Source organism: Myodes glareolus, chromosome 15 (assembly GCF_982192425.1).
Source record: "Myodes glareolus chromosome 15, mMyoGla1.1, whole genome shotgun sequence".
Classification (NCBI taxonomy): domain Eukaryota; kingdom Metazoa; phylum Chordata; class Mammalia; order Rodentia; family Cricetidae; genus Myodes; species Myodes glareolus.
The window spans coordinates 38,556,885-38,584,744 of NC_142040.1; the positions used below are offsets into that span (position 1 = coordinate 38,556,885).

Below are 27,860 nucleotides of genomic sequence, written 5' to 3' on the forward strand. Positions count from 1 at the left end.
TGGCGGGCCGCGGCGGCGGCGGCGGCAGCGGCGGCGGCGGCTGCGATTGGCTCAGGCGCCCCATCCGGGGACTGGGCTCGGCGCTGCTCGTTCGCCCTAAAGGTACCAATATGGCGGAGGTGAGCGGAGAAACCGGGCAGCGGCGGCCGTGCCGGAGCGGGAGCCGGGCGGCCCCCCGAAGCCCCCGCAGCCGGCCTGAGACCCTGGGCTCCTCCCGCGGGTCCTCGGAAGGCGGCGCGGCGGCGGCGGGGGCGCGGGGCGGCGGCGAAGGCGCGGCGGGGCTGCCGGGGGGCGGGAGCGGGCGCGGGAGCGGTCTCCCTTCGGGACTAGGCCGCGGCGGCTCCGACCCCAGCCGGGCCGGGCGGTGGGGCCGGGCGGCGGCGGTGAGCCTCGGGCCGGGGGAGGCTCTGGGGCTGGGGCCGGGGAGGCTGACGCGGGCTGCCGTTCGCTCGGTGACTTCTCCCGGGGTCAGGGTGGGTGGAGAGCTGCTGATCCACCGTCGGCGACCGGATTGCAGCGCCGAGAGCGGGCTGCGCCACTGCCCCGCCGGAGTGAGCCGGCCCGGCCCGAGGCTCTCCGGCCGCCCCGCCGCCCCTCCTGGCCCGGGCTCCCAGGCCAACGGGAGCAGAGCTGGACTCCCTGCCCCGAAACCTAGGATGTGCGGCGTCCCCGGGCGCAGGGACCGACCCACACCTCGACGCCCTCGTCGGCCGAGGGGCCCGAGAGCCCCTTTACCCTGAGCCGGATGGGGATGGCCGGGCGAGCGGAGCCGCCGGGCCATCTCCCCTGGGACGGGGAGCTGGGGGGAGGGGGTGGAGTGACGGGAGCCCCCGGGGCTGGGCAAGAGCGAGGGAGGCAGGGGCCGAGCCGGAGACTGACCGTTCACCCGGGAAGGAACCGGCTCGTCCCAGACCCGGGGGCCGTGACTCCGGTCCCCGTAAGGTGTGTGTGTTGGCGGGGGGGTGGGGGGGGGTCTCCAGCTTTGGGTTGGGGACCAGTGTCCTGGTCTAGCAGGCCTACGCTTGGGGCAGTGGACGAATCCTGGAGTTGGGGCATCCACGCCCCAAAGGGCAGGTTGGGTCTCAGAGAGTGAGACCCTTCCAGGGAAAAGGGGGTGGCATTTCGAGGAGTTGCCCTGGGGCCAGCGGAGAGCAGGGTGAGCTGCGTGTATGTGTTGGGGGGGGGGGGGCACGACGACTCCCGAGATGCCCGGGATGAAGGACTGATGCTGCGAACCGACTAGCTCTGGCTTGGGGCTTGTCGGCTTTGTAACTTGCCGAGCTCCGAACGGTGGCTTGGAGTTGCCTGTTTCAGCTCCAGCCTTCGTCCCGTGTCTGCGAGTTTGTACACTGGGGACTTGGGGAGGAAGGCGAGGCAGCCAAGAGGGGGCCCGAAAGGGGCCGGGAGCGATTGGAGCGAAGCTTCGTCTTGCACTTTTTGGCAGCTGCCTGGGAGCGCTCGGCTCCGCCCCCTCTGCGCCCTGTTGCCTGTGCTGCCTCCTTTCCTTGCTGTGCGATTCAACCTCACAGTTTTCTTTTCTCTCTCTCCCAGGCTTCTTTTGGAAGTTCGAGCCCAGGTTTGTTCCATTTTCTTACCTCTTCCGGGGGGTCCCTATGGGAAATGGGGACTCAAAGATCTGTTGCTAAAAGGATCTTGCACACACAGAAATTTCATCCCAAGAGTTGTTCATCATTTGGATCTTAGAGTTCCGATGTCCTTTTGGTAATTACGTTGTTAGAGGAAGAAATAGTTATGCTCTTATTCTCTGTACATGTTGAAAAAAAAATACCCCCAAAACCTTATTACAAAGCTGCAGACAGACTTTTTTAAGTGTCTTTTAATCTAACATAACTTTTTTTCCTGCTTATTTTCCTTCGAATCTCAAGTCAACTTTCCACAAATTTTAACAGTTTAGCTTTTATTTTTATTTATCTATTTAAAATAAATTGTCCTTTTAATTTGTTAGAACTTGAGGGCAACTTAGATCATTTTCCTTTACTTTGTCCCTCAAGAAATGTCTGTATTGTATTTAAATTGAAAATTGAGTTAGGTAAAGCTCCCTTAATAATAAAAGGAAAAAAGCAACACACATTTTCCAAGTTTTGCACAGAAAAGTGTTAATGTAGTTGTTTTGAACCAAGATAATCTTAGCTTATCTAGTCCAGAAGTCAGAAGCCTCTGTGGGGATCCGATTAAAGGAGGAGCCCCTGGAATCTGCATAAGTGTAGTTACATAGAAAGAGAGAGGTTGTGACATCTTTCCCCATCTGCTAAAATGTTTTAGTTTCTCAGTTCCTTCCTTCCTAGCTCCCATGTCTCATCCGGTAGGGTCCAGAAAAGGTGCCTCTGGAGTTGTCCATCCCTTTATTTTAGAAGGAGGCAATTGGAATTATTTTGCAGAGAGTCACCCAGTTAGTAATAGAGTGTATGCACTTTTTTCTTCCTTTTCTGTGTAGAGATTTCCATCATCCCCAGCTCCCCCAAGACTTTCTTAACTCACTGCTGTGGAGGGGACAAACCACTTGCTTTGCATTCTTAGTTTTTGTATTTAGGTAACTTTCAAAGACTTACTGGTTATCTTTTAAGGAAGTAAAATTAATCAACACAAGGTAGAAGGAATTTGTGGTTATTTTTAAGATTGTTGTCTGTATCTGTAAAGAAGTTTTTTTTTTTACAATTTTTCCTAATTTTGAAACAAGCAGTTTTTTGTAATAAATTCAGGGAAGGACTATCAGCATCAGGTTGATGATGTGGTTTTTCCATTTTTAATTATTGTCTGAATTTAAGAAGTCACAATTTAAATAAAAATTCAAAAGGTGGTGTGACTTTGATATCTAAGCAGACACTTACACCATGTTTTTAATGAATTAGTCAATATTTAGAGAGAATTTTAGCACTGGAAGGGATTCAGAGCATCGACAACCTCAAGCTAGACCCAGACATTTTGAATGGCTTGCCTTGGGTCTCAAATCAAGGACAAAGCCAAGAGTAGATCTTCAGAGCCTTTTGTTTTATCCCTGACACTTTGGCATACCACAGATGTTTCTCAGGAAAGAAAAGTTATAATGGTGGGTGTTCTAGTTTTGAACTAGTTAGTAAATACTCACCTTTCTCTTTAAAAGTAAATTAAGCCATGTCTACTTCAACAAAAATGAGCATATACTACTTTTTTTTAAGCTTTAAAGAACTAGCAAAAACCTGACAAATAAAGTCTCATGGAAATTTATATTATTTGTGTATATAGGAGGGGGCTGATGATTAGAAGTCTCAGGAACATGGAATTGTAGTTGGAGCCTCTCCATCTTGAACATTTTGGCATAGTTCACTGTTTTGATAATGATCTCACATGGAAATGTTTGAAATTTTAAAATAGTAATGGTTTGCTTAAAAATAGAGGAACATGTGTTTAATGGTCTTCAATCTACCTCTTACCCCCAGATTTCAGTATTACTTTCTTCCAGTGCTCTTAGCTTCACTGGTCAAACCTGCATTCAACACTAGAGAAAAACAAATGGAGAAAATACTGCTTTCCATAAATTTTGCTTCTTTTGGATAGAGGGTTTTATTTATCTATTTATTGCAATCTGTTGGTGTTATATTAAAAAATAATGCAGTGTTATAGACAAATTTGTATTGATAGTAGCTACTTGCAGTGTGATGTCTTCCAAAACCTTCAGATAGGATTTTCTGTTGCCTTCACATAGTTCTAAAAAGTTCTTAGGAATCCAGAGCATGGGCTTGCATTTTTGTGTCTGTGCGACTAATTCTTGGGAGTTTGAAATACTCTTGATCAGAAAAAATGATTCCATGCTTTTAAAAAACTAAATTGTTATGTAGCTGTTTCACAAAAAGTTGAATTTATTCCAGTATTTCTATTTAGTTTAGGCTTAGCATCATTGCATAAATTACATAGTCTGTTTGAAATGTTAGCTTCAGTTTGCTGGCTGATTCTTGGGGAGTCTCCCATTCCTGGAAACTTAATTCTTCTGCCAGTTTGCCATTTTGTTTGTTGGTTTCATTTTTGTGTTTTGGCCATACTAGGAATTGAACCCAGGGCCATGAGTATTCAAGGCAGCCAATTCTACCACTTTGCTACATGCCCAGCCCTTGCTATTTTAAGCAAATGAATTTAACTAATAAAAAATTTGACTGATACTGTCTTCAGACCCTGCCGCTGAAATCATTTCGTTACTATTCTGAGATTTCTTTTTCGTGGTCTGCATGCCTGTAAAGTGTTTGTGAGTACTCTACCTTGTTCTTCTGCTGGCTTGGCTTTTCAAGACCACAGAGTCTTACTTTATAGACCATAAAGTGTATAGTAAACTCATTTAATAAAATACACATATAAATATCAAAAGCAACTGGAAAAACCACAGACATTTTTATTTTCTTTTGTAAATAACCTCGTGGGTGTGTGAAGTGACTCAGTGTGTTTCCTTCCAGTTGGGTCTCTGTCTTCGGAGGATCATGACTTTGACCCCACGGCTGAGATGCTGGCCCATGACTATGATGATGAAAGAACTCTTGAAGAGGAGGAGATGATGGAAGAGGGTAAAAACTTCAGTTCTGAAATTGAAGACTTAGAAAAGGTAATGGATTTACTTTAGCATTATAGACACAAACTTTGATAAAGACTTAGAAGCCTTGTAAATTCTTTTGGAATCTCTTTGAAATAAAAGTACTATATATATATCTTTCTTTTTCAACCTAACTTAATAAAATATTACTGATTTCCTCATGTTGAGTGTAGCCTAGTTAGGACATTTTCATTTCATTTTTTATCTCTTAGCCTGATTTTCAGCTACTCAGAACACTGAGGGTCAAACTTGACTTTAGCTTAGCTCTGTAGTAGAATAGGGGAAACACTTTTCCTTTGGAGAACTTGTAATTGGTAGGGTCCTGCTAGAAAAATGAACAAGTTTTACGTACTTTCAAATGTAAATTGCTAATATTCCATCTTTCCCCTCCAGTCATCTTTTAAAAACATGGCTAGATTAAGTGTAGTTCACAACTTCTTAAGCCCAAAGTCAATATAAATTCAAATGAACTGTATTTTAAGCCTTCACTTATACTAGGGCTATAGCGAAAGGCTTCCATAGGGTCACCTTGATGTAAATTAACATCATTTGAAGGTTTCTAATCGGCTCACAGTAACAAAAGCCTTCAGGAATAATAGAGAATAATATCAGTTGCCCGAGTTTTCATCCCTCTTGTGCTTCTGTTTTCTTTGGAAGGCAAACATATGGCCTCCTCAGTCTTGGTGAAGCAGGGCTGTACCATAGTCTTTCCTTTCTGCTAACATACAGGGAAACAGTCGTCTAAATTAAAAAAAAAGAAAAAACAAGAACAAGTCAATAATAAGAAAGACTTTCTGACTTAAAATACATAGTCCCTCTCTCTGTGCTTTTTATTATTATATTTTTGTTTGTTTGTTTTTGTTTTGTTTTTCAAGACAGGGTTTCTCTGTAGCTTTGGAGCCTGTTCTGGAACTAGCTCTTGTAGAGCAGGCTGGCCTCACAGAGATCTTCCTGCCTCTGCCTCCTAAGTGCTGGGATTAAAGGTGTGCCCCACTACCCAGTGTTCTTTTTATTTTTTTTAATACATGCTGGTGATTACATGTTTGTTTTTTGATACCCCTCTCTGAGTTTGTACATTAAGAAATGTATGCTGTTGTAGTTTCTAGAGTTTATCAGTGTCTCTATTTAGATGCTTCTGCATTTTTGCAGAATATAATGATCTTAAATTTTTGACAACCCAAGAGCTGATCTTTCTCAGAGACCTTGAAATTCAATAATTCAGCTTTTCAGGGAATACATAACAACGTTTTATTACTAAGTTCTAATAGAAACTTCATTCATGAAATAATTCAGAAACCAGATTCCCCTTTGACTGGTATTGATTGCAAAGCTTTCGTGCAAGTAATTTGTCTTTTGTACCAGTCCCCGTAGAAAGGCTGTGCCATCTCTTAAACTTAGTAATAAAGTTCCCTTGATCACCATCTCCCGCAACAGATGATCCCATTTGTATCTTTAGTTTTGAAGAACCAAGAACCTCTTGCCTCCTCCCCACCTCTGATTTTTCTGTTCTTTTCATCCTGTCCCATCCTGAAAGTATACGCCTCATCTCACACTGATCCGTAGAGCCTTCCCTTCTGTGCTTAGTTTATTCTACTTAGAGTCCGTTGTTTGAGATAGGTAGAGCCTAGGGTGCCTTCACGTCTGGGGTCAGTCTCCAGGTGCTGGGACTGTAGGTATGCATCTCTATACATGGTTATTCTTTTTTAGAAAAAATATGTCGTTGTAATAACTCTTCTAATGTATTTTTCACATTTGGAAGAAATTATCTCTTGACCCTGTATTGCTGTTGGTCACTGTCCTTTTTAGTCAAGTACCAAAGCATAGACATCTTTGTACTTCTCCCCTCCCAGTCAGCTCTTAGCTTGGCCTCTTGCATCTCATTGTAAGGTCACCAATAATTCCTGATTGCCAGATGGTAAGAATTCTTGCCTGTCTTTTTCTCATTTGATTTCCCGTTGCTGTTTGACCACAGGGAGCACCTCGGTCTCAATATCACCGCTTCATTTACTCATAGGATCCTCCTGCTTCACTAGTCCACCCCCCTCATGCACTTCAGTCTTCCTTTGCCATGGGCTCAACCCTCATCTTCTCACTCATTTCGCCCTTTTGTGGGCTCTCACTCAAGTACACTCCACTTTTCCTTAATCTCATCATTGTTATCCTAAACCCTGCCTTGGCTTTTGTGGCTCTGCATCACAGTGGTGCTAACTAGCTGACTTCTCAGGCCAGAGGTCCTGAACACTTTACACTCATAGAGCTTTCTTCCTGCTATCAAATAACTTAAAAAACTACTTTCGTCTCTTATATGTTACAGAAGTAATTCTGTTTCTTAGTTCAGGTTTTTATTCTCCTTGGCCTGGAACACTATTTCTAAAATAAAAACCCTGTTTTAAGATTTTGTAGCTGCACCCCATTGCCTATAAACTCCTGTCTTTGAAGTTTTTGGAATAAAGCATGGACCCCTCTCTTTTCTTTCTGCCCTTTTTGTAGGTGATCTCATCAGCTCTCAAGGCTTTAAATATCATCTTGATGCTAATGAATGCCAGATTTATATCTCTAGCCCAGCCAGATTCTCTGAGCTCCAGGCTCCTGGCCAACTTGACTTTTCTTCTTGGATGTCTTGTAGTTCTCTCAAACCTAACTTGTGTCCTCCGTAAAATTCTTAAATAGATTTCCTTTAAAATAAAATAAAATAAACACAAGGCTTTTCCCCCTTGATTTTGTGTCACCTAAAAGTCACCACCCCTTGCTCAAGGAGAGATCTGAGAATTGTCCCTGCTCCCATCATCCCACATTAATAACCCCCTTGATTCCACCTCAGTGTGTACCTCATCCTTTTACTTCTCTTCAGACTTCATCAGTATTCAAAGCCAGCACGAGGGTTTCAGTAGTTTCCATGTCTCTCCACAACTTCTGCATGCAACTTCCCAGTATTTTAAGGAGAAATTCCTCCTTTTCAAAACCATGTTTTGTGTTTCTGTGTGTGCACACGTGTGCACATTTGTCCTCACTCCCGTGTACATGCTGCAGGAGTCTGTTCTTTCCCTCCATCGTGTGTGTCTCAGGTGGAACTTGGTGAGACTTGGCTGCAGGGGCCTTTGTGCTGAGCCTCACACTGGCCCTCCTGTTTCTGTTATTCTCCAGTGACTTCTCATTTCTCTGGAATACGGTCCAGGTTCCTTTCCTTGTCATGAAGCCCTTTGATCTGACCTTGCTACTCTTGCCATTCTCTTTTTGAGTCACTTTTCATTCATCCCACTGAGCTAGAGCCACGCAGCTTAGTGAGAAAGCACCATCAGCTTTCAGGTGTGTCCTTTCCACTGGCCTGACTCTGTCCCATGCTTAGAGACTTGGCCAGAGATCGTTTTGTGTCTTCTCTCCTCTTCTCACTGAAAATGGACCGCAGCCTTACTCTTAGTCTTTGGGTCCTTTTTGTGTGCCGTTGGTTCTCCCAGTCTGAGACTAAGCTGTGAAAAGGCAAGGCCTCTGCTTCATCCCAGTAGCTAGTGACCTCCTGACACACAGTCACTGTCACTCGTGGTGAATCACACCCTGAGGTGCAGCCTTTGTCTGTCCTCTGTACATCCCTCCTCATGCTGTTTTTCCTGGGGTCAGGTCCCTTGTCTGGGTGCATTGCTTCAGAGCACCAGCTTCCGAGCTGGCATCACAGCCATTGTGTTGTATGGCAGTTAGCCTCTTTTTTCTCTCAGTAGCACCGAATTCCTTCAGAGAAAGGGTTTTTCTCTGATTTTCTATACCCCCGTCTAGTAACCCTCACTAGAGTACCTAGAAGTCAGTTAAGGATATGGTAGAGCATCAGGGAATGAGGAACAGCAGCAGGCACCCCGGTACCGAGGGCTGTCACCTGTGAAGTCGTAGAGAAAAGACAGCATAAGGTGGTTAGCAAAGGGTGCAACCCAGTCACCTGCCACAGCGCAGTGAGAAGAGCCAAAGGGAATGCTCTAGAGACACCGAGTGGGTGCCGGTTACCTTTCCAGGGTTCTTGAGGTCGTGTAAGGAAAAATCCATGCTGATTTTCCTTTGTGGGTAATTTATCTGTTCTGACCGTTCATCTCAATGTGGGTTGACTTCACGTTTATGAATTAGCTCATGCTGCCTGGCTTAGTCTGAGCTCTGTGTGTGGTCACGCTCAGTGGTGTACCTAGGTTCTGTATCGATGGAGGTGAGACCAGAGCTCAGGAACCTTCAGCGTACATTCCTGTAGACCCTGATGGATACCTAGCATCTCTGTAGGCATTGCCAGTGCTTAACTCACTTTGTGGTCTCCATAGACACTGTTTACTTGTTCCACATGAGCATCTCCATACAGTGTACTCTGTGACAAAGTTGTCTATCTTAAAGTTCTGGAAAACTAAACCAATAAGCATACTTGAGGAAGGAATCTCTTAATTGATGTAGTCTGATAGCAATACGTAGGTTATCAGGCTTGTGTGGCAGTTGATTGTGAATGTGGTCATGAGTGCTTCTATACATTGTATTAGTTAAATCAAGTATGCTCAAGAAGTACATGATCAGCTGGGGACGGAGTTCAAGGGTCAGCATATGGGATACAGGATAGCAGCCAAAGCAGACTTGTGGGACTGGGATTCGCACTGGGAACTAAGAACATAAAAAGGATGGTTGGGGTTCAGACATTATTATAAATATTGCTGGTGCTGGTTCAGCCAAGGTTTCCTTTGGAGTCTTCAGTTAAGATGGAGAAGAAGCCAAGTGATGAACAGTTACTTAACTGCAAGGAAACAAGCTAGAAGTGATGTGGAGTTGTCTGTTGATGAGTTGATTGGTATGTTGGAACGATTTGCTTTCATTAGTACACTAATTAAGCTCTAGGTTTAGTATTTTCCACCAACAGCAATACACAAAGAAAACCTAAAGCCTTGCTGTGGTTGATGCTGTGCTGTATCAATTTAAGAGCATTGTAGTTTACCCACAGTGCAGATTATGGCATTGCTGAGTCTGTCTATGCTCTGCTCAACTAGGAAGGAAATATGCCTTTAGAAGACCTACTGGCATTCTACGGCTATGAATCTACAATTCCGACGGTTACAAATTCCAGTGCCAACAGCCCCCCAAGTGAACTTGCAGACGAACTACCAGACATGACTCTAGACAAAGTGAGTACAGACCTTTATACTGTAAAGTTCAGGGATTACTGTCATCAACTGCTTCATTAGAGTTTCTTTTGCTTAAAGCATTTTCTAATTCTGAAATATAAAATTACTATTATTTTGGTGGCTGGTCTAAAGGTCATTTGGCTTTGAACTTATACTTTCTGAATAGTAGTAGCTTTTTCACTCTTCTCCAGCATTTTTCAGTTTAGACATTGTATCTAATGGATTGTGCCTTAACTACTTTTGATCTGTAAACACATGAAAACATCATTAACAAATCTCCCAGAAGCATGCAAACCAAGTTGGCTTAGGCATCGAGTTCTGTTTCTGGGTCCTGGGAGTCACAGCAGCTAAGGCCATAGTGACCTGTCTCACACGAGCTGCTGTAGGGATGCCCACTCCTTGCTGAGGAGAAATACGCAGCCGTGGGGCTCTACATAGGACTCCTGAGAGATTTTCTTTGCCTGTCAGGCTTCAGGCCAGAAGAAGAATGTAACCTCCTCCTGTGAGTGATTTTGTCCCTCTTTGTGCCTGCTGTATACCAGTGCTCTTTAACAGAAATCCAAATGTGGGGGCTGGAGAGATGGCTCAGCAGTTAAGAGCACTGTCTGCTCTTCCGGAGAGAGGACCCGGCTTCAATTCCCAGCAACCACTTGGCAGTTCACAACTGTCTGTAGCTCCAGGGAATCCAACACCCTTAAACAGATAAAAGTGCACATTAAAAGAAAAATGAAAATGTGCTTATTTTTAAGCACTGTCACCAGTTAGTTTTTAAATCATTGGGAAAGTGGAGTTTGGAGATATTTCTAAATTTTAAAATTTTTTTAGAAAAAAATAAATATAATTACTGGCCGTTTAGAAGTTGTATTTTTGTTGTTGTTTTATTGTGTTTTGAGTTAACTGTATTGCTCAAACTTTCCATGAGCTCTCTTGAATTCCTGTCTGCCTCCTAACCTGGTACTGTAGACACACACTCCTGTGCTAAGCTGGAGCAGATTGTTTATTATAAATCCACTGAAAATTGGTTCCGCACCTTCCGATAAGTTCTTTGCGTGCCCACAAAGTAGGCAAGTAGTTTAAGTGTACAATCGCATGTTATTCTTATTTGATAAGTCATTAAAAATTTAAAATAGTATATTAAGTGTATAACTGATTATTAAATGTTATTAGTATTTATGCACATAAATTAAGTTATAGAATTTCAAACTTTTCAGAACTAAGAAGTCGTGAATCAGTTCTTTGTTATTGTGTGTTATGGAAACAGAAAGGCATCTCTATTAACTGGTGAGATGTGATCTTCCTAACTTGCATGTTTCCCTCTTCTTCTAGGAAGAAATAGCAAAAGACCTATTGTCGGGTGATGATGAGGAAACCCAGTCTTCTGCAGATGATCTGACACCATCCGTGACTTCTCACGAAACTTCTGATTTCTTTCCTCGGCCTTTGCGATGTAAGAGTGCCAACCCCTGCTGATGGACATTAGCAATGGTGCCACTGGCTTCAGGACATCATAGCGTAGCCAGTACATAGCGTACATAAAATGTCATTGTAATCTGGATGGGATTATAGCCTTTGTTATTGGGACGGAACAGACCACATGGTTTTAGCATCCCCTCACTCACCTAGTTTTACAAGCTGCCTCTTTCCTTTCCCAGAGCTCCTCTGTTGCTCTGGTAATCACAAAATGTTATCGATTGTGTTTTTGGATTGTTAAAAGGCCCTACTTAGCTGTTTTGAAAACTTAACCAGTACTCAAAAAGTATTTTAATTTTTAGAGATTCATTTTTTTTCCTCTTAGTTCTTGGTGTTTAGTATTTGTTATAATACTAGAAGGGCTTTAGACTGAAAAAATGCTTAACTGCAATCCCATTTATCTTGAGGTCTGCTCTTAGAATAGTTAACATGTCTGGGTATACGTGCGTGGGTATGTCCAGGGACAGCTGATGGCCTCAGCTCTCTGTGCAGTCCTGGGTTAGTCCAGTCAGAACAGACCCCCATGCTTCTCTTCACTTCTCAGGCCATGACACTGTTCCTCTTAGTTCCAGTCTCTTCAACCATGGCTGGTTATTATTATCCCAATAAGAAGGAAAATATACACTTTAAGGTATTAGTGTTGCCAGTGTTCTTGTCATTGTGACAGATGCTAGCTGTGGAAGCAGCGCAGGCTTAATGATAATTAGGTGAATCTTATTCAGCAAGTTTTTGTACTATATAAATGACATTCTCTTAGGTGCTTCAAAGACTTTTTGCATTTTTTTTTCCTTTAAGCAAATACTACGTGTGATGGAGATAAGGAATCAGAGATTGAAGATGTTGAAACAGACAGTGGTAACTCACCTGAAGATTTGAGAAAGGTAAGTTGAGTTACCATTATATTCTAATAGAAAATTAAAAACATTTGTGAGGTCTGTCGCGATAGCTTAGTAAGTAGAAACACATAATGTTCTTACAGAGGACTAGAGTTGAGGGCCAGCACCAGGTCTAGTGGCTCACAACTGCCTGCAGTTACAGCTTGAGGGAATTTGATTCTCTTTCTGGCTTCTGTGGACTTCTGTGCCCATTCATGTATGCATGCATGTGCACACATAAATACACATAACTAAAAATAAAGTGAAAAGCCATAATAATTTTTGAAATGAGGCTAGATAGGTGGCTTAATAGTTAAGTACTGCTCTTGCAGGACAGACCTGGAGTTCAGTTCCCAGGGCCAGGTTGGATGCTTCACGACTGCCTGTGACTCCTACTCCAGGACGTCCATCACGTCTTCTGGCCTGCACCTGCACTCATGTGCACAGATTACCACACACACACACACATATTTAAAAATAAATTAAAATCCTAAAAAAAAAATTCTAAAGCAATTTGATAATTTTATTGTTATGTGATAAGGTTTATTTTGATTTGTAAGAATCGATTAATGTTGGGATTGCTTTTCAGTGCTTTTTATAATTGTATTGCTTTTACCTCTCCCTTTTCCTGTAGGAAATAATGATTGGTTTGCAGTATCAGGCAGAAATCCCCCCTTATCTTGGCGAGTACAGTGGTGAAGAGAAAGGTGAGGTCAAACTACCCTACCTCCCTGCATTTACTAAACTCTGATTATGTTCCAGTGTAGATGATGTAATGACAGATCATCACCAGAGCAGCTTCCAGAGTCCAGGCACAGTGTATCAAAAGCAGTCATGAAGCTGGGTCTGGTGGGGCCTGATACGGCCTGCTTACCATCCTAGCCCTTGGGTTACAGTGGCAGGAAGACTATGAATTCCAGGGCAACCTGAAAGGAGGGCCGCAATAATAAGACCCTGTTTCAGAAAGACAAGGAAGTGAGCAGTAGTCACAAGACATGGAGTCCCAGCCCAGCCCACAGTGCTTCCCAGTCTGTATATGCAGCGCCTGCTGACAGCCTTGTCTCTATAGAAGTAGCACCCTGGCCCGAGTGGGGCTTCAGGAGAGGGGGCAGTCCTGTCACCTGAAGTGGTGAGAATATTACAAACACAATCTTGTAGAAAGAGAACCCTGGAAGGAAAAGGAAGCCAGGAGGAATTCTTTTGTCCTGCCGCTGGAAGAGCAGGAAGTTGAGTGTGCCCTGATGCCCTTGCTGTATGCCTCTCCTGTGGCACCTCGCCTCACCTGTAGTAGATTTCAGCTGCATTTGGTCCTGAGCATGTGGAGAACATAGGGTATTGAGATAATGCAGACGTACCTTTGTAGCTGATCTTGAGAGGCCTGTAGATCTGGACCATTCCCATGGGCACTGGGTCTTTTCCCAAATGCATTGGTTCACCCCTGGGAAGCCACCCAGACTCAGCTTTTCTCTTTTCCTCCATATTGCATTGCTCTACTTTTAAAAACCCAAAGACTAAGGCTGGTTACCCAGGGGCCTTTAGCTCTGGCAGCCTCTAGCAGTGCCATTTCCTAAATTGCTCTCTAATTGATGGGAGAAGCTTGTGTCCGAGGAAGCAAGAGAAGCTGATGGTCTTGAGCACATTGCTTCCTTCTCTCATTCACATGCCACACACAGTCCAGGCGGATTAGCCTCAGATCTTCTGGCTAAACACAGCAGAAGTAACACTCCTAGCCTGCAAATTCAGGAGGGAAGGTGTGCACCTTCTAGATGTTTCCAACAATTAGCCTAAACACTTCTGTTAAAGAAACTGGTTCTAAAAACCTGTCCAGAAAAGACACCTGAGACTTGACCTGGTGTGCTGGCATACCTGCCATCCCAGCGTTTGGGGGCTCACATGTTTGAATGTAGCCTGTGCTATGTAGTGATCCTGCATGTCTTCTTACTGTTGAGATGTTGATCTTAATGCTTCATGGGCATCTTCATCCTTGACTTTCCTAATAGCTAGGAAGAAGAGTGCTTATCTTACATAGTTCACAATGTCAACATTTTTGTCCTGCTACCAAGAAATTATTTTTTATTAGTTATTATAAGGTATTACATGCTTACAGGGTGGATTATACTTCCAGCACTGGGGTAAATCCTTGAGTCTTCAGTATTACTCTGTGTAAAATGAAGCTTTGGGTAGGGTGGCAGAGTGCATTAATCAAATACAAACCTTGGGTTAGTGACATAATGCAGTGGTGTCTGGGTCATTTTAAGCGACTGGAAGCTTTGTTGCTCTTATGTTTGCCCTTCTTTCTAAAGCCTCTATGGGGGGCTTAATTAATCTGCTTCCTCCTTTAAATAAAAATTCACTTTGGATTAAAGCAATCTGTAAAGGAAAAAATAAATCTTTCTTAGGCATCAAGTTATTATTTGATATTTTGGCTTTTATTTTTGTTTTATTGTTTGTAATTTTAACCTAGTAAGTTCATAGGTCATTTATGGAATCCAAGAAGAAATTGTAAAGAAGTTGTTAGAGAATTTGACAGGGTCTTTGTTTTTGTTGTTACTTGTTTGTTTGTCTTGTTACAAGACAACAAGATACCAATGTGGGGTTTTACCATTATACTTTACTAGGCGTAGAAAACCCTCTATTGATCAGTAAATCCGGCTTCCAAAATAGCTTTATTCTCTGGTCACTGTGCCCAGTAGTCAAGCTGAACAGTTTTGTTTCTGTTGTGCCAGCGAAAGGCTGTTCTTTCCCAGCATTCACACTGCTGCTGAGTTCCCGTCCCAGTCAGTAAGCTGGATCAGGGATCAGGGAGGGGAGGCACAGTCTGTGCATTTGTGATGTGTTCACCATTTGTGATGTGTGTGATGGGGTTGTCTTTCTCAGCGTATGAAAATGAGGACCAGTTACTGTGGCGGCCTGACGTGGTTCTGGAGAGCAAAGTCAAGGAGTACCTTGTTGAAACATCATTAAGAACTGGAAATGAAAAAGTCCTAGACAGAATTTCTTCAGGCACACACACCAGGGATAATGAACAGGTATGCTTCCTCCCCTTATTTTGGAATTCCAGATAACTTCGTAGCTACAAATGTCTGATTAGTTTCAATGTGAATTGGTTATCTTTTTCTCAGGGTTTTGTGTGTGTTGGCAGTAAAGAGTGTGAGTGGCGACCAGCAGTTGACAGTGATTCCTTCCTTGATTGCTTTCTACATTATTTTTTGAGACAGGATCTCAGCAAGAATAATGTTGGCACTTGGTTTATATTACAGGACAGTGTTCATCTGTTTATATCCGGTATTGTCTCTCTTTCATTAGAAATTAATCCTGAATTGTCAGGTCCTTTTACAACGTCTGTTGAATGGATTATTTAAATTAAAAACTTTTTTGATATTATAGTGTAATATGTCATTTTCCCCCTTCCCTTTCCTTCAAACCCTTCCGTGCACCCTTCTACCCTTCCTTCCACTACCCTACATTGTCTCTCAAATTCCTGAACTCTCTTTCTTGTCACGTGTGTTCTCTTTCTCTCTCTCTCTCTCTCTCTCTCTCTCTCTCTCTCTTTCTCCTATATGCATAACTAGGAACAGCTTAGTCTGTATAATACTTCTTGTATATATGTGTTTTCAGGGCTGGCCATTTCATATTGGTATGTTCATCATTTCTGGGGAAGACTATTTCTCTGACTCTCAGCATTCCTTAGTTGCCTGTAGTTGTTTGTGTAGGGCTGAGGCTAACTGGGCTTTCCCCTTCCATCTTAGCATGTCTGTCGCTGTCATCCTTACTCAGCTCATGTTTAGGGTCCTTGGTGAGACTTCAGAGGTGTAACCTGTGACATTCTAGGAAACACAGTCTCACAGCAAACAGCAAACTCCCTGTTCTCTGGTTCTTGGCGTCTGCCCCTCTTCCTTAACGATCCCTGAGCCTTTCTTAGGTGCAGGAGTTGTGTTGAAGATGTATCAGCTGGGACAGGGCACCACAGCTCTGCATTTTGGTTGGTTGTGGTTTCCTGTAATGATTCCTGTCTGTTGGAAAGAAAAGTTTCCTTGTTGCGGTGTGAGGATTACACCTATCTGCATGTATAAGGGCAGACACTTAAAATCCCTAACTGCATTCTGAGTAGTTGTTTCATGTTGATATATTCAGTGCTTTGCTCGTGCTGGCAGCCTCGTCTGCTGAGATTTGCTGTGGAAGGTGCTTATTACTGAACTTTCAGTTGAACTCCGCCTGCCGCCATTGCCGCCATTTACTGCACTACAGTTCGAAACAGCAGCAGGAGATTGATTGACAAACAATACCTGGCAAGGTTACAGAGAAGGCCAGAGTCCCCAGGGAGTCAGTGCTTCTCACAGGCCTACTGCTCTTCCTTTCTTTTCCCCTCTAAAGAGGAAGGAGAGAGCAGCAGGGGACAGGTACAGCTCTAAGTTTCCCAACTACCAAAATTATCTAAAATTGGGAAATTTGGCCAGGCATGTTATTGAGTACTTGTAATCTTAGCATTTGGGAAGTTGAGGCAAGACTGTTAGGGCCAGCCTCAACTAAATAAACTCAAGTCTATTCTGGGCTTTATCAGACCCTGTTTCAGTAAACCTTAAAAAAACAAAATCTTCCCAAGTGAAAACATCAGACCTATACATGAATAAGAATGAACAAATTGCGCTGGGTAGATGCTTAGTGAGGACACCATCAGGACCAGAGTTTGAATCCCTGTACCTCCAGAAAAAAAAAATGACCATGGTGAAGCACTAAGCAATGAAATCAAACCTTTTGGGGCTTGATGGACAGCCAGTCTGGCCAATGGGTAAGCTCTAGGTTCAGTGAGAGACCCGGTCTCAAAAAATAACATGGAGAACAAGTCAAGAAGATACCTGAAATCAGCATCTGCTCCCTACACATACACGGATGGGTCGCGCTTGTGCATACAGCACATGACACTCAAAGAAACATGAGTGAACAAGTACATGAGATCCTCGAGCCAGTTCACAGAATGGCTTATAGACTAGATGCCTAGGCAAACATGCTTTTATGTCATGACTTGTTTATTTATTTGGTTTTTTGTTGTTGTTTTGTTTGTTTGTTTTTTATTATTTTTTTCGAGACAGGGTTTCTCTTTGTAACCACCCTGGTTGTCCTGGAACTCACTCTGTAGACCAGACTGGCCTCGAACTTACAAAGAGCCACCTGCCTCTGCTTCCAAGTGCTGGGATTAAAGGCGTACACCATCACCGCCTGTCTTACTTGGTTTTTTGAGACAGGGTCTTTACCTAGCCCTGGCTGTCTTGGAACTCACTATGTAGACCAGGCTGGCCTCAAACTCACTAAGATCTGCCTTTTGTCTCCTAAGTGCTGGGATTAAAGGCGTGTAACACCATTCACAGGTTGTCATGGCATTTGAAAGCATTTTAGTATTACTTGTCAAGACCTCCTATAAGATACCTATTTTTAAAAAATGCTCTTAGATATGAATTGTTGGCAGTTTTTATTGATTTTTTTTCTTTCCTTCTTGTCCTCTTAGGCATTATATGAACTACTCAAGTGTAACCACAATATAAAGGAAGCAATTGAAAGATACTGCTGTAATGGAAAAGCATCTCAAGGTGAGAAACACCTGGATTGAAAAGAGAAACGGCCAGGGCTGTCACTTAAGGCTCAGGATAGGTGATATAAAGGGTAGAGCAGTCCCATAGCATTGTTGTAAAATCTGTGCGCGTTTGCGTACCCCACCCTGCCACTTTTTTGTAGAAATAGTTACAGAGCAAAGTAGACCCCACAGAAAACAGTATAGCAAAGTAACTAAAAAAATGATTTTGTGATTTGATTTTAAAGTATTGGGAATATTTTGGTTTTGTTTCAATCAGAAGATAAAATGGAGATTTAGGATTAAGGAAGAAAAAGAGGACTGGCGAGAGGGCAGATAAAGGCGCTTGCTACTAAACCCGGTGGCCCGAGTCCAGTTCCTGGGACCCACATGGTGCCTCTGACTTCCATACACACAGGCATACAAACACACAGATGAATAAGTGAGAAAAAGAAAAACGATGTACAGCATGTTCCGTGGAGTGTTTTGAAGGAAACAGGTCTAGTGATGGTGAGATAGTTTTTATAGCACTTGCTGTCTGTTTATGCCTGTTACGGAACATGGCCGCTCCTTTAATATTTCCATCTTTGTGTACATGGATTATATTTATAGACGTTTATGTACTGTGGCTGTCATTAAGTGAATGTAGAATGAAAACAATGTTTAGTGATGTTATAAATGGCATGGAAAATGTAAAGGCTAGAAGTGTATATTTAACTTTGAAGGTTGAGGTAGTATAGTGAAATAGCATCCCTTGTAGAAGATGCCTCTTTGAAAGGACTCCCAGTCTCTATAAACACTAGTTTTTTCCCCAAGTTCAAAATATTTTTTAATTTTTGTCTACTGCTGTTGCTGGCTTTGAGGATCTGGGCCCCAGTATCAATGATTGAGGTAACTTAGAAATAAAGGAGAATAGTGAATGAACTCCAGACCTTGGCTGTGACCGTTGAAGGCCTTTCTGCCCTAACTAGAGTTTTAGTGTAGCCGCATTAGCACCTGCTGGAAAATATATGGGATTTGACATTTTGAAAGCATGGATTAATTCTCTTTAAATTTCCCCAACACTTATATATTGACTTTAAAGAAATATGGATTATTCTTTATTTGTAGTCTTGAATCAAAGAGCTTACTTTTTATGATAAACCAAAATAGAACCTTTCATTTTACTCCAGAAAGATAACACTTAAACATGTGTTTGTTGGGGTTGGGGCTCAGTTGGTAAAGAGCCAGAGTTGGGTCTGCAGAGCTCACATGCAAAGCTGTGGTGGTGTGTGCTTGTGATCCTAGTGCTGGGAGCAAACACAGCTGGATCCTTGGGTCTCACTGGCCAGTGAGTCTTGCCCAATCAGCAAACCCAAGTTAGGGAGAGACCATGTCTCAATAAAACAGGGTAGATAGGTTCTGAGGAGACATTCATGATTGACACATGTGCACACACAGTGTTTAAAATTTTTTTAAAAAAATGTGTATTTTAAAACACCATTAAATCCTTGTCCCACAATGCGGAGAACAAAAACTGGGTTTTTTGTTGTTTTGCATTTTAAGCAAATTTTAATTATGCAGATGTGGGTGTCTGTGTGTGAGTATATGCCTCTGAGTGGAGGTTCCCACAGAGGCCAGAAGAGGGTATCAAATCCCCTGGAGCCAGAGTTACGGGCTGTGGTGAACTGCTTGATGCAGATGCTGGGAATCAAACTTAGGCCCCTAGAGGAACAGTACCCACTCTTAACTGCTGAGTTCCCTCTCTAGCCCAGTATTTTTATATTCTAAATGACTGGTGTGTATTTTGGTAATATTATCTGAAATACCCTAATTCGGAATGTGTGTGAGAGAGAAGAGTTGCGTTTCTGGCCTTTCCCAGGGAATACGTAGTGAAGATAAATCAGTGATGCACAGGGGGCCGATTGAGTTCTTCCTTTTTCTTTTTTAGAAGGAATGACAGCCTGGACAGAAGAAGAATGCCGAAGTTTTGAACACGCACTCATGCTTTATGGCAAAGATTTTCATCTTATACAGAAAAATAAGGTAAATTAGTAGAGAAATTTCTTACTAGTTACAATGGATATAAGCAATGTCATTTAAATGGGGAAAAGTGAACAATGTGTTTATGTTCCCTGCTAATAGCATTTCTAATAGTACTCTAAACATGATTGGAATGTGCTTCTAGATGCCAGATAGAATTTAGTTTCCATACTCAATTCACACAGCATGGATTCCCTGTGTTTGTCAGGAAGCCTTCCATGTTTCTTCTTGACTCTCACTTTCTTCAATGCTATTCTGATATTTGTGGTCTCATATTTTTATTGAGTGTTGAGAACTGCAGTTGCTAAAAAACAGGGAGGATAGAGAGAGAGTAGGAGGGAGGGAGGCTGATTCAGAGAGAAGGATTGAGGATTAATAAGAGCAACTAAGAATCCGAACTGATCACTGTCCAGTGCAGGCAGGGACTGTAGCCCCAGGAAGCCCCATTCGTTGCTCCTATGGCTGCAGAATGGTATGGCTGCTTTGGACAACTGCTAGTCTCTGATAATCTAAACATGCTACTAAATGAGTTAGCAGCCTACTCCATATATTTATCTAAATGGGCTAAAAACTTTATGTTCAAGGAGAAACTTGCATATAAATGTTCAGAGTAGATTTAATTAGTTTTGATTATATTGCCAAAACTGGACATCAGTATCTCCTTAGAGATAAATCCATAGACTGGTGGCAGTCTAGACAACAGGTTATCACTTAGCACTAAATAAATAAATAAAGTTAGCAAATAATAAAAGACACAGGGAAAGGTTTAAATATTTAATACTAAGCGAAAGAAAGTAATCCTAAAAGGCTACGTGCATCCTAATTCCAACAGTTTAACACTAGAAAAGTCAAGACTGCTAATAAGGTAGATTTTAGAGGCTAGGCAGGAAGCAGGGGTAAGCAGGTACAGAGGGCCTGAGGAAGTGACCCTGTTGAGTGTGACACTGTAAAGGAGTCATGTATGAGTCCTAATGGCAACTCTGGACTTTGGGTACCAGTGATAGACATATCGATGGAGGCTTATCACATTCAGCAAGTATCCCAATCTAGACACAAACAGTGGGAAGCTGTGAATTTGTGGGAGCGGCAAGTATATGGGAAGTCTGTGCCCTTTAGCTCAATTTTTGTCTGACTCAGACCTGCTCTTACAGACTTAAGATATGAGGTCTGTGTCTGGATGCATTTGTTTGGGCTCTGTTTTGTTTGTTCTAGCGCTGTTTGTATAAAAGACTACTCCTCCTTCATTGAGCTGCCTTACTCTTTGGTTAAAGATCAGTTGGTTATATATCTGTGCTTATATTTCTGTGCTCTTTTAATGTTTCCCTCTCTACTGAACACCGTGGTGTCATACTAGCTTTCATCTCTCCTTTTGAGACAGGGGTTTACTGTATACCCCTGACTGACCTGGAGTTCAGTATGTGAACCAGACTGGCTTTGAACTCTGCCTCTGCCTCTTGAGTGCTGCACCAGCGCCCCACACACGCCTTTAGTCCCAGCACTCGGGAGGCAGAGGCAGGTGGATCTCTGAGTTTGAGGCCAGCCTGGTCTAAAGACGGAGTTCCTAGACAGCCAGGGTTACAGAGAAACCCTATCTTAAAAATCCAAAACCAAAAACAACAATAACAACAACAACAACAACAACAAAAAAAAACATGTGCCCTGATACCCTGCTCACACTGTTGGTTGTTGCAGCGTTATTAATCGTTTGTTTTCCCATCCTTTAATATAGAATTTCTTTCCGTTTATTTAGTTTCTTTACTCAGAGTTTTATAGTTTTACTCACAGATCTGTTGTAGGAGGCACTGATGTAAGTAGTGTTGTTTTCAGTTTCAAAATTCAGCTCACTATTTGTACGTAGGAAAGTTACTGTTTTTATATACATTTATGCGTTTGTCTGTATGTTTGTTTAAAGCTAGCATCTCACTTCCATAGCTAGCATCTCACTTCCATAGTCCGGGCTGGCCTGGCCCACTGTGTAACCCAGGCGGGCCTCACACTCATGGTGCTCAGGTGATGGCATGAACTGCTGTGCTTGGCCCTAGGGCAATCTGCGTAGCTTAATACTGAATCCCGCAACTTTGCAGACACTGCTTATTAGCATTTGACTCTTTACATGATCAGTGTTGAACTTGCACTTGTCATTCACCCCTTTACCACTGAGCTGTAGCCCTCCCTGCCCCTCTCCCTTTAGTCCTTATTTTGCAACAGGGTCTCACTAAATTGCCCAGGCTAATCTTGAATTTACTCTGAAGTTAAGTAGGCCTTGAATGTATGCTCCAGTTTATAGAATCTCCCATGTAACTGGATTCCAGACCCTGCCGCTTCCCGCTTTGTTACTGCTGATTCTCTGGGGTCCGTGCATATCTTCTGCCATTTCTGAGCCATGGCAGTTTTCTTCCTTTCCATTCTGTATGACTTTTTTTGTCTCACTGCATTCGTTACACCTTCCATTACTATTTGGAAATTTCAGGCTTTTTTGTTTGTTAAACAAACAACAGCAACAAACAAGACATAGGGCATAGGGTTAGGGTTAAAAGAAAAAACAAAACAAAAACATCGAATATTTTCTTAAAAATAAGTTGAAGTTTTTAATGTGAATAGTTTAAACATGTTCAAAGAAGTCTGCGTTGGTTGTCCTTTTAAACATCTTTTTACCATGACTTTTGAAATTTACTCCATTTATTCCATAAACAGTTATGTCCTTCTACTTACCATATATTATTTTAGGTACTAGAGCTTTATTAATGAATAAGACTGAAAAGTCTCTGACTCTAGGAAGCCTGCATTCTCTGCAAAGACTTACATTATAACTAATGATGTTAATTGAATGGTGCACCATATTTCGTGGTTTCCAAAGCTTGGCCCTCTATTCATGACTTCAGGTCACTGCTCGCTCTGGAGTCAGGATAGAGACTCTGAAATGCCTTTTTTGGGGCACTGATCAATCAGGGAAGACAGTGTTTGTTGAATAAAAAAGTTTGTTCCTATAGCCAGATGCTTACTCATAGCTGTGAAGTGATGTTTTGAAGAACCATAGATTGGTTATGGAGCCAACTATTTGTCTTTTAAAAGTTGTTAAGCGGGCCGAGCGGTGGTGGCGCACGCCTTTAATCCCAGCACTCGGGAGGCAGAGGCAGGTGGATCTTTGTGAGTTCGAGGCCAGCCTGGTCTGCAAGAGCTAGTTCCAGGACAGGCACCAAAGCTACAAAGAAACCTTGCCTCAAAATACCAAAAAAAAAAAAAAAAGGTTGTTAAGCCTGTTGGAGCGAAGACCCACTGGAGCAGAAAAGCCCTGCCTTTGGTTAGTAATGCTCTCGAGTGATCTGCGGATACTAGAGGTTGGTGGCTCCTTTGTCAGAGCTTCTTACTCTCCTAGTTCATGGAGCCTTTAGTCTGGTGAGGCTGTATGTTTCTCTGTGGAATTAGTAGGTCCCGCAGAAAAGCATTGGTGAACCTGTCCTGGCGGTTAGTCAAACTCAGCGCAGTCAGTGGCATTGAGTAAACACAAAATAACTTGTGGATGTCTATTTTGTTTCATTTTTGAGCATCCTGTGCTTTTGAAATCTCTGCTTATTACATGTTAAGGCATGTCACTGATAGACATATTTAGAATATCATAATTGTGATGGAAAAAAATCTGTGACTCAAGCTTCTTTGTTGGGGAGTCAGCTCAAAATGGAGTTGGAAGCAGCAGTTTGTAATGTCAACTTCCTTTCTTCACTAGGTGAGATCTAGAACCGTCGCTGAATGTGTTGCCTTCTACTACATGTGGAAGAAATCAGAACGCTACGATTACTTTGCTCAACAGACAAAATTTGGAAAGAAACGCTATAACCATCACCCTGGAGTTACGTAAGTATAGTGGGTTTGACTTGAGTGGTTGCTATTTTTAGCTCTGATGCACAGTCAAGATTATTGAAGGTTATTGGTGTGTGTTTCAGGGACTATATGGATCGTCTTGTAGATGAAACAGAGTCTCTGGGTGGTACAGTAAATTCTTCAGCCTTAACTTCTAACCGGCCTGAACCCATTCCTGATCAGCAGCTGAACATTCTCAGTTCCTTCACTGCCAGTGATTTGACAGGTAAAATGAGATCCTTGTGTGCCGTGTGCTACAAGTCCTTTGTCTGTGTGACACATGAGGTCACTCACTTCAGCTACTCTCCATTTCTTTTTAGCTTTGACCAACAGTGTAGCAACTGTCTGCAACCCCACAGATGTGAACTGTCTGGATGATAGCTTTCCTCCACTGGGAAACATACCCCGTGGACAAGTCAATCATGTGCCTGTTGTAACGGAAGAGTTACTCACCCTGCCCAGCAATGGTGAAAGTGATTGTTTTAATTTATTTGAGACTGGATTTTATCACTCAGAGCTAAACCCTATGTGCAGCGAAGAATCAGAAAGACCTGCAAAGAGATTGAAAATGGGCATTGCTGTCCCTGAATCCTTTATGAATGAGGTTTCTGTAAATAATTTGGGTGTAGACTTTGAAAATCACACACATCACATCACCAGTGCCAAAATGGCTGTCTCTGTGGCTGACTTTGGCAGTTTGTCTGCCAGTGAGACCAATGGATTCATCAGTGCCCACACGATGCATCAGCACGCCGCCCTTCATTCAGAGTGACACGGATGAGAAGCCCAGAGACAGTGGGTGTGCAGTACCAGTGACCTTGAGGGAGCTGTCAGGTGTGCATAGTCTTTCACTGGAAGTTTGACTTTCTCACTATGACATCAGTGATGTCAGTATGTATAGAACTATATCTTGATTTATCAAGAGTATTTTCATTTTTCAATCCATAAATGTGGAAATGAACTATGATCAGCAGAGTTGGGAACTAAGATTGAACTCTGTGGTGCAGCTTTAAGCTCTGCTTCTCTTCCTCATCCCTTAATACCTCTTCCACTTCCTCCTTCTTTTCTGTTCCCTTTTCCCTCACTCCCAGTTTTAAAACCTGTAGACAGAGGCCACCAGCTCAAAACCAGCACAGATGTTCTGAACTGATGTGTGGCTTCTCTTCATGTAAATTCCTTTTGCCGTAATGGATGCAGTGGAATAACAATGTTTACAGGTACCAACCCCAATCCCTGCTCTATGTAGCTTTTTTTTTTTTTTGGTTTTATTTTCTTTGTTAATAAAAGCAGGGGTAGGTTTCTTTAAACTGCACAAACATGCAAGGATTTTTTTAAATGGAAACTTCTCTCATGTTATTCAACTAGAGCACTTCAGTTTACAAAGCAGCAAGACCATCTGTCTGGAAGCCAGCACGAGGGACTGCGTGCAAATGAGGAAGACTCTTGCTTGGATCCTGTTTCAAAATTCTAGACCAGGGCTACCTTACACAGAATTGGTCATTTTACTGCCGGGAGACTTCTGTGTAATTTCCTTTTCTTTTTTTTCTTTCTTTTAATTTTATTTTTTGACTAAAAATTTGGCATTTGAAGATGTGTTCGTATGGGGTTTTGTCCACCATTGTCAAGATTGCAATATTAAAAATCATACTGGTCACTGATAATTTAGTATATTCTGAAGCAGTTGACTTGCAGAAGCAGTCTACAAAGTCCAGGATGTTCCACTCTGGTTTCTGCTTGGAACACCTCTTAAGTTTGGAGCACTGCAGTTCAGGTTTAATACTTAGACTTGTAGATGGTATGCATAATGCAGAACCTTGAAGTACATTTAAGCTATTTTGTTTAGCTTGAATAGTTGGCAAGAAAAAACTGAGTTTCTATCTGAAATCGAATGGTACGCTACCACTTTTAAGAAGTGACAGGTGTTCATACCCATCTCAAATGCCATTTTACTTTTATTCCAGACGTGAATAAGAAGCCATTGTCATAAGCTTTGACCATTTTTGCTTTATTAGACATGCTCCTTTAAGTTTTAAGGTGAATCAACTATACAATACAGTATTAGGATATAATAAGCTTTGCTTTTCTAGCACAGTTAAAGCAATTACTTTTTGCACCGTCTTAATTAGAAATTTTGATCTTATTACTAGTTGTGTTGCTTTGCAAAAAACCTTACCATTTGACTGTGTTGCTGTTTGCAAGTGTAAGTCGCTTCAAGGTTGTGCTGCTGACTAGATAGGATGTAGTGGTCTTAGTGCTGGAGGGGAGGGTATTTATTATACAAACTGTGAACTGCAATGACATCCGTAGTGTCGGATGCTATGTATTATGTTTCTTTGCAGCATTTTAATGAAGATTGCTTTGAAGTGTTTATGCAGTAGCACATTGACTATAACATTTAGTTTAGCACAGAGGACAAAGGGTAGTTAAATTAATAACTTAAATCAGTCTCTAACTTATACATCTAAAATCCTGTATGCACACAGTAAATAATGGGTAGCCTGGGCTCTATGTTGCTTTCTGATATTTTTATCCAAGTGGTTAGCTTCTTATTGCTGTGTTGTGCTAAACTTTGAACCTTATTTTTTTTGTTCCCGTTAGTGTACTTTCTTTAATGTAGGAGGATACTGGGCATACTCTTCCATTGTTAGAACTTTAATTTTCACTCTGGGTTTACAGTGGCTGGTCTGTATAAATAATTTACACAAAGATGACTGAATGCTAGAACCAGTTGCACTTAAATGAAGATGCCCATTCTCGTTAGCTGATGCAGTAATATATCCAGTTTATCTATGCATTGCTGGGGTCTTGATACAAGATGGAAACAGTGTTTCTTATCTAGAGTTCTGATTATCAGCAAGTTGAATGGACACTTTAGTTATTTAAATAGATTTTTGACCAAAATCCAGAAAATGATATGAGAGAAAAATAAATTCCAGCTAGTTTAACAGATTTTTAAATGCTAACCTGATTTTAGCCTCTTAGAGAGTGCTACCTAGCTGGTAACGTTTACTTTTAATTCCTTGTTAAAATGAGGCAATAATTTGCAAGATTTTTGTATATATGTGTAAAGTAAATTCTTCATATCTTTTTAGATCTAATTCAATATTTTCTGACTACTCCTGCCATGTATAATACCATTTTTGTGCATGCTTGATGTGACATTCATAAATTGTACCACTATGACTTTATCCATGTAAAATAGCTATTTATTGAATTTTCTTTCAACGGCTGGATTTTTTTTGTCTCCATTTAAACATCTTAACAGAATTTGTTACTGTTTATTAAAAGAATTGAGTTTGAAAGCATAAGAAAAATCTGATTTGCAGTTGTATGAAGAAAAAACAATGCCTTTATTATCACGCATTAAGCACAATTCTTATAGCAAACTGTGATAAATTCTTTGTTTTTTTTTTCATTTGCCGCAATATTTTCATATGAACAAACCAAAAATTCATGGTGAGCAGTTGCAGTGTCGGCTGATCCATCCTTTGTGTACAGGGAACTCGGGAGGACGTGGACTCATTCAGAAGTGTGACTGGTGCTGTGACTATAGCAATACTTTACTTTTGTTAGTTGTGCTTCTTGCTCATGCTAGCTTTTCAAATGTTTAGTTTTCCTCTTGTCACGGTCAACTGCTGAATTTACTTGAAGGATGTAGAATACTGTTTAAAAAATACTAAAGTCTGTACAATTAGGTCAAAGAATTGTGCAATTGTTTCCTTTTTAATTTTTGAAATTGAAGGTCATAACTATTTGAGAACATCAGACCTAATAGAGCAGTAGTACTATTTAATTTAACCAAAGTCTAGTAAATATTTCAACTTTGAATGTAAACTAACAAACCCGACCACCAAGGAGCTTGTTTGCCCAGAGTTTCAGAGCACATTGTCTACGAATGGAAATTGAAATAATTTATAAAATATTGACATTACTATGTTTTTTAAAAAGTTCCTAATTTTTTCACTAAAAGGAGGGAAACTATTAGTTTTATTGTTAAATATGGTAGATATTAATATTCCTCTTAGATGACCAGTGATTCCAATTGTCCCAGTTTGAAATAAGTACCCTGTGAGTATGAGATAAATTAGTGACAATCAGAACAAGTTTTAGTATCCAATGTTCAAGAGGAAGTTGCTATTGTTGCATTGATTTTAATATTTGTACATAAACACTGATTTTTTGAGCATTATTTTGTATTTGTTGTACTTTAATACCTGGTGTACAGTTCCAGAAATAAAAATCTGGAAATCTGTTTTTCCTGGTGTGTGTGACTATTTACCAAGAAATTCAAGCCACTCTTAAGCCATACCAGATAGGTAAACACTCAGCTTAAGAGAAAAAAGTCATTTTCCTAAATC

At 41.7% G+C, this 27,860-nt stretch overlaps 1 protein-coding gene across 3 annotated transcripts; it reads left to right on the forward strand.

Annotated features, from left to right (window-relative positions):
• Nucleotides 1-27,754, forward strand: Mier3 (MIER family member 3). Of its 3 annotated transcripts, none has more exons than XM_085676710.2 (13): nucleotides 1-119; nucleotides 1,552-1,576; nucleotides 4,443-4,588; nucleotides 9,577-9,711; nucleotides 11,038-11,158; nucleotides 11,977-12,062; nucleotides 12,691-12,763; nucleotides 14,934-15,085; nucleotides 17,560-17,641; nucleotides 19,553-19,647; nucleotides 23,369-23,496; nucleotides 23,586-23,728; nucleotides 23,823-27,754. In XM_085676710.2, the coding sequence occupies exons 1-13, from the start codon at nucleotides 111-113 to the stop codon at nucleotides 24,272-24,274; spliced, it is 1,647 nt and encodes a 548-aa protein (XP_085532836.1). In that variant the 5' UTR covers nucleotides 1-110; the 3' UTR covers nucleotides 24,275-27,754. The 3 variants fall into 3 exon arrangements, with proteins under 3 accessions (XP_085532836.1, XP_085532837.1, XP_085532838.1); XM_085676711.2 differs by having other exon boundaries at nucleotides 19,556-19,647; XM_085676712.2 differs by having other exon boundaries at nucleotides 32-102.
• Nucleotides 27,755-27,860: the final 106 nt, after the last annotated feature.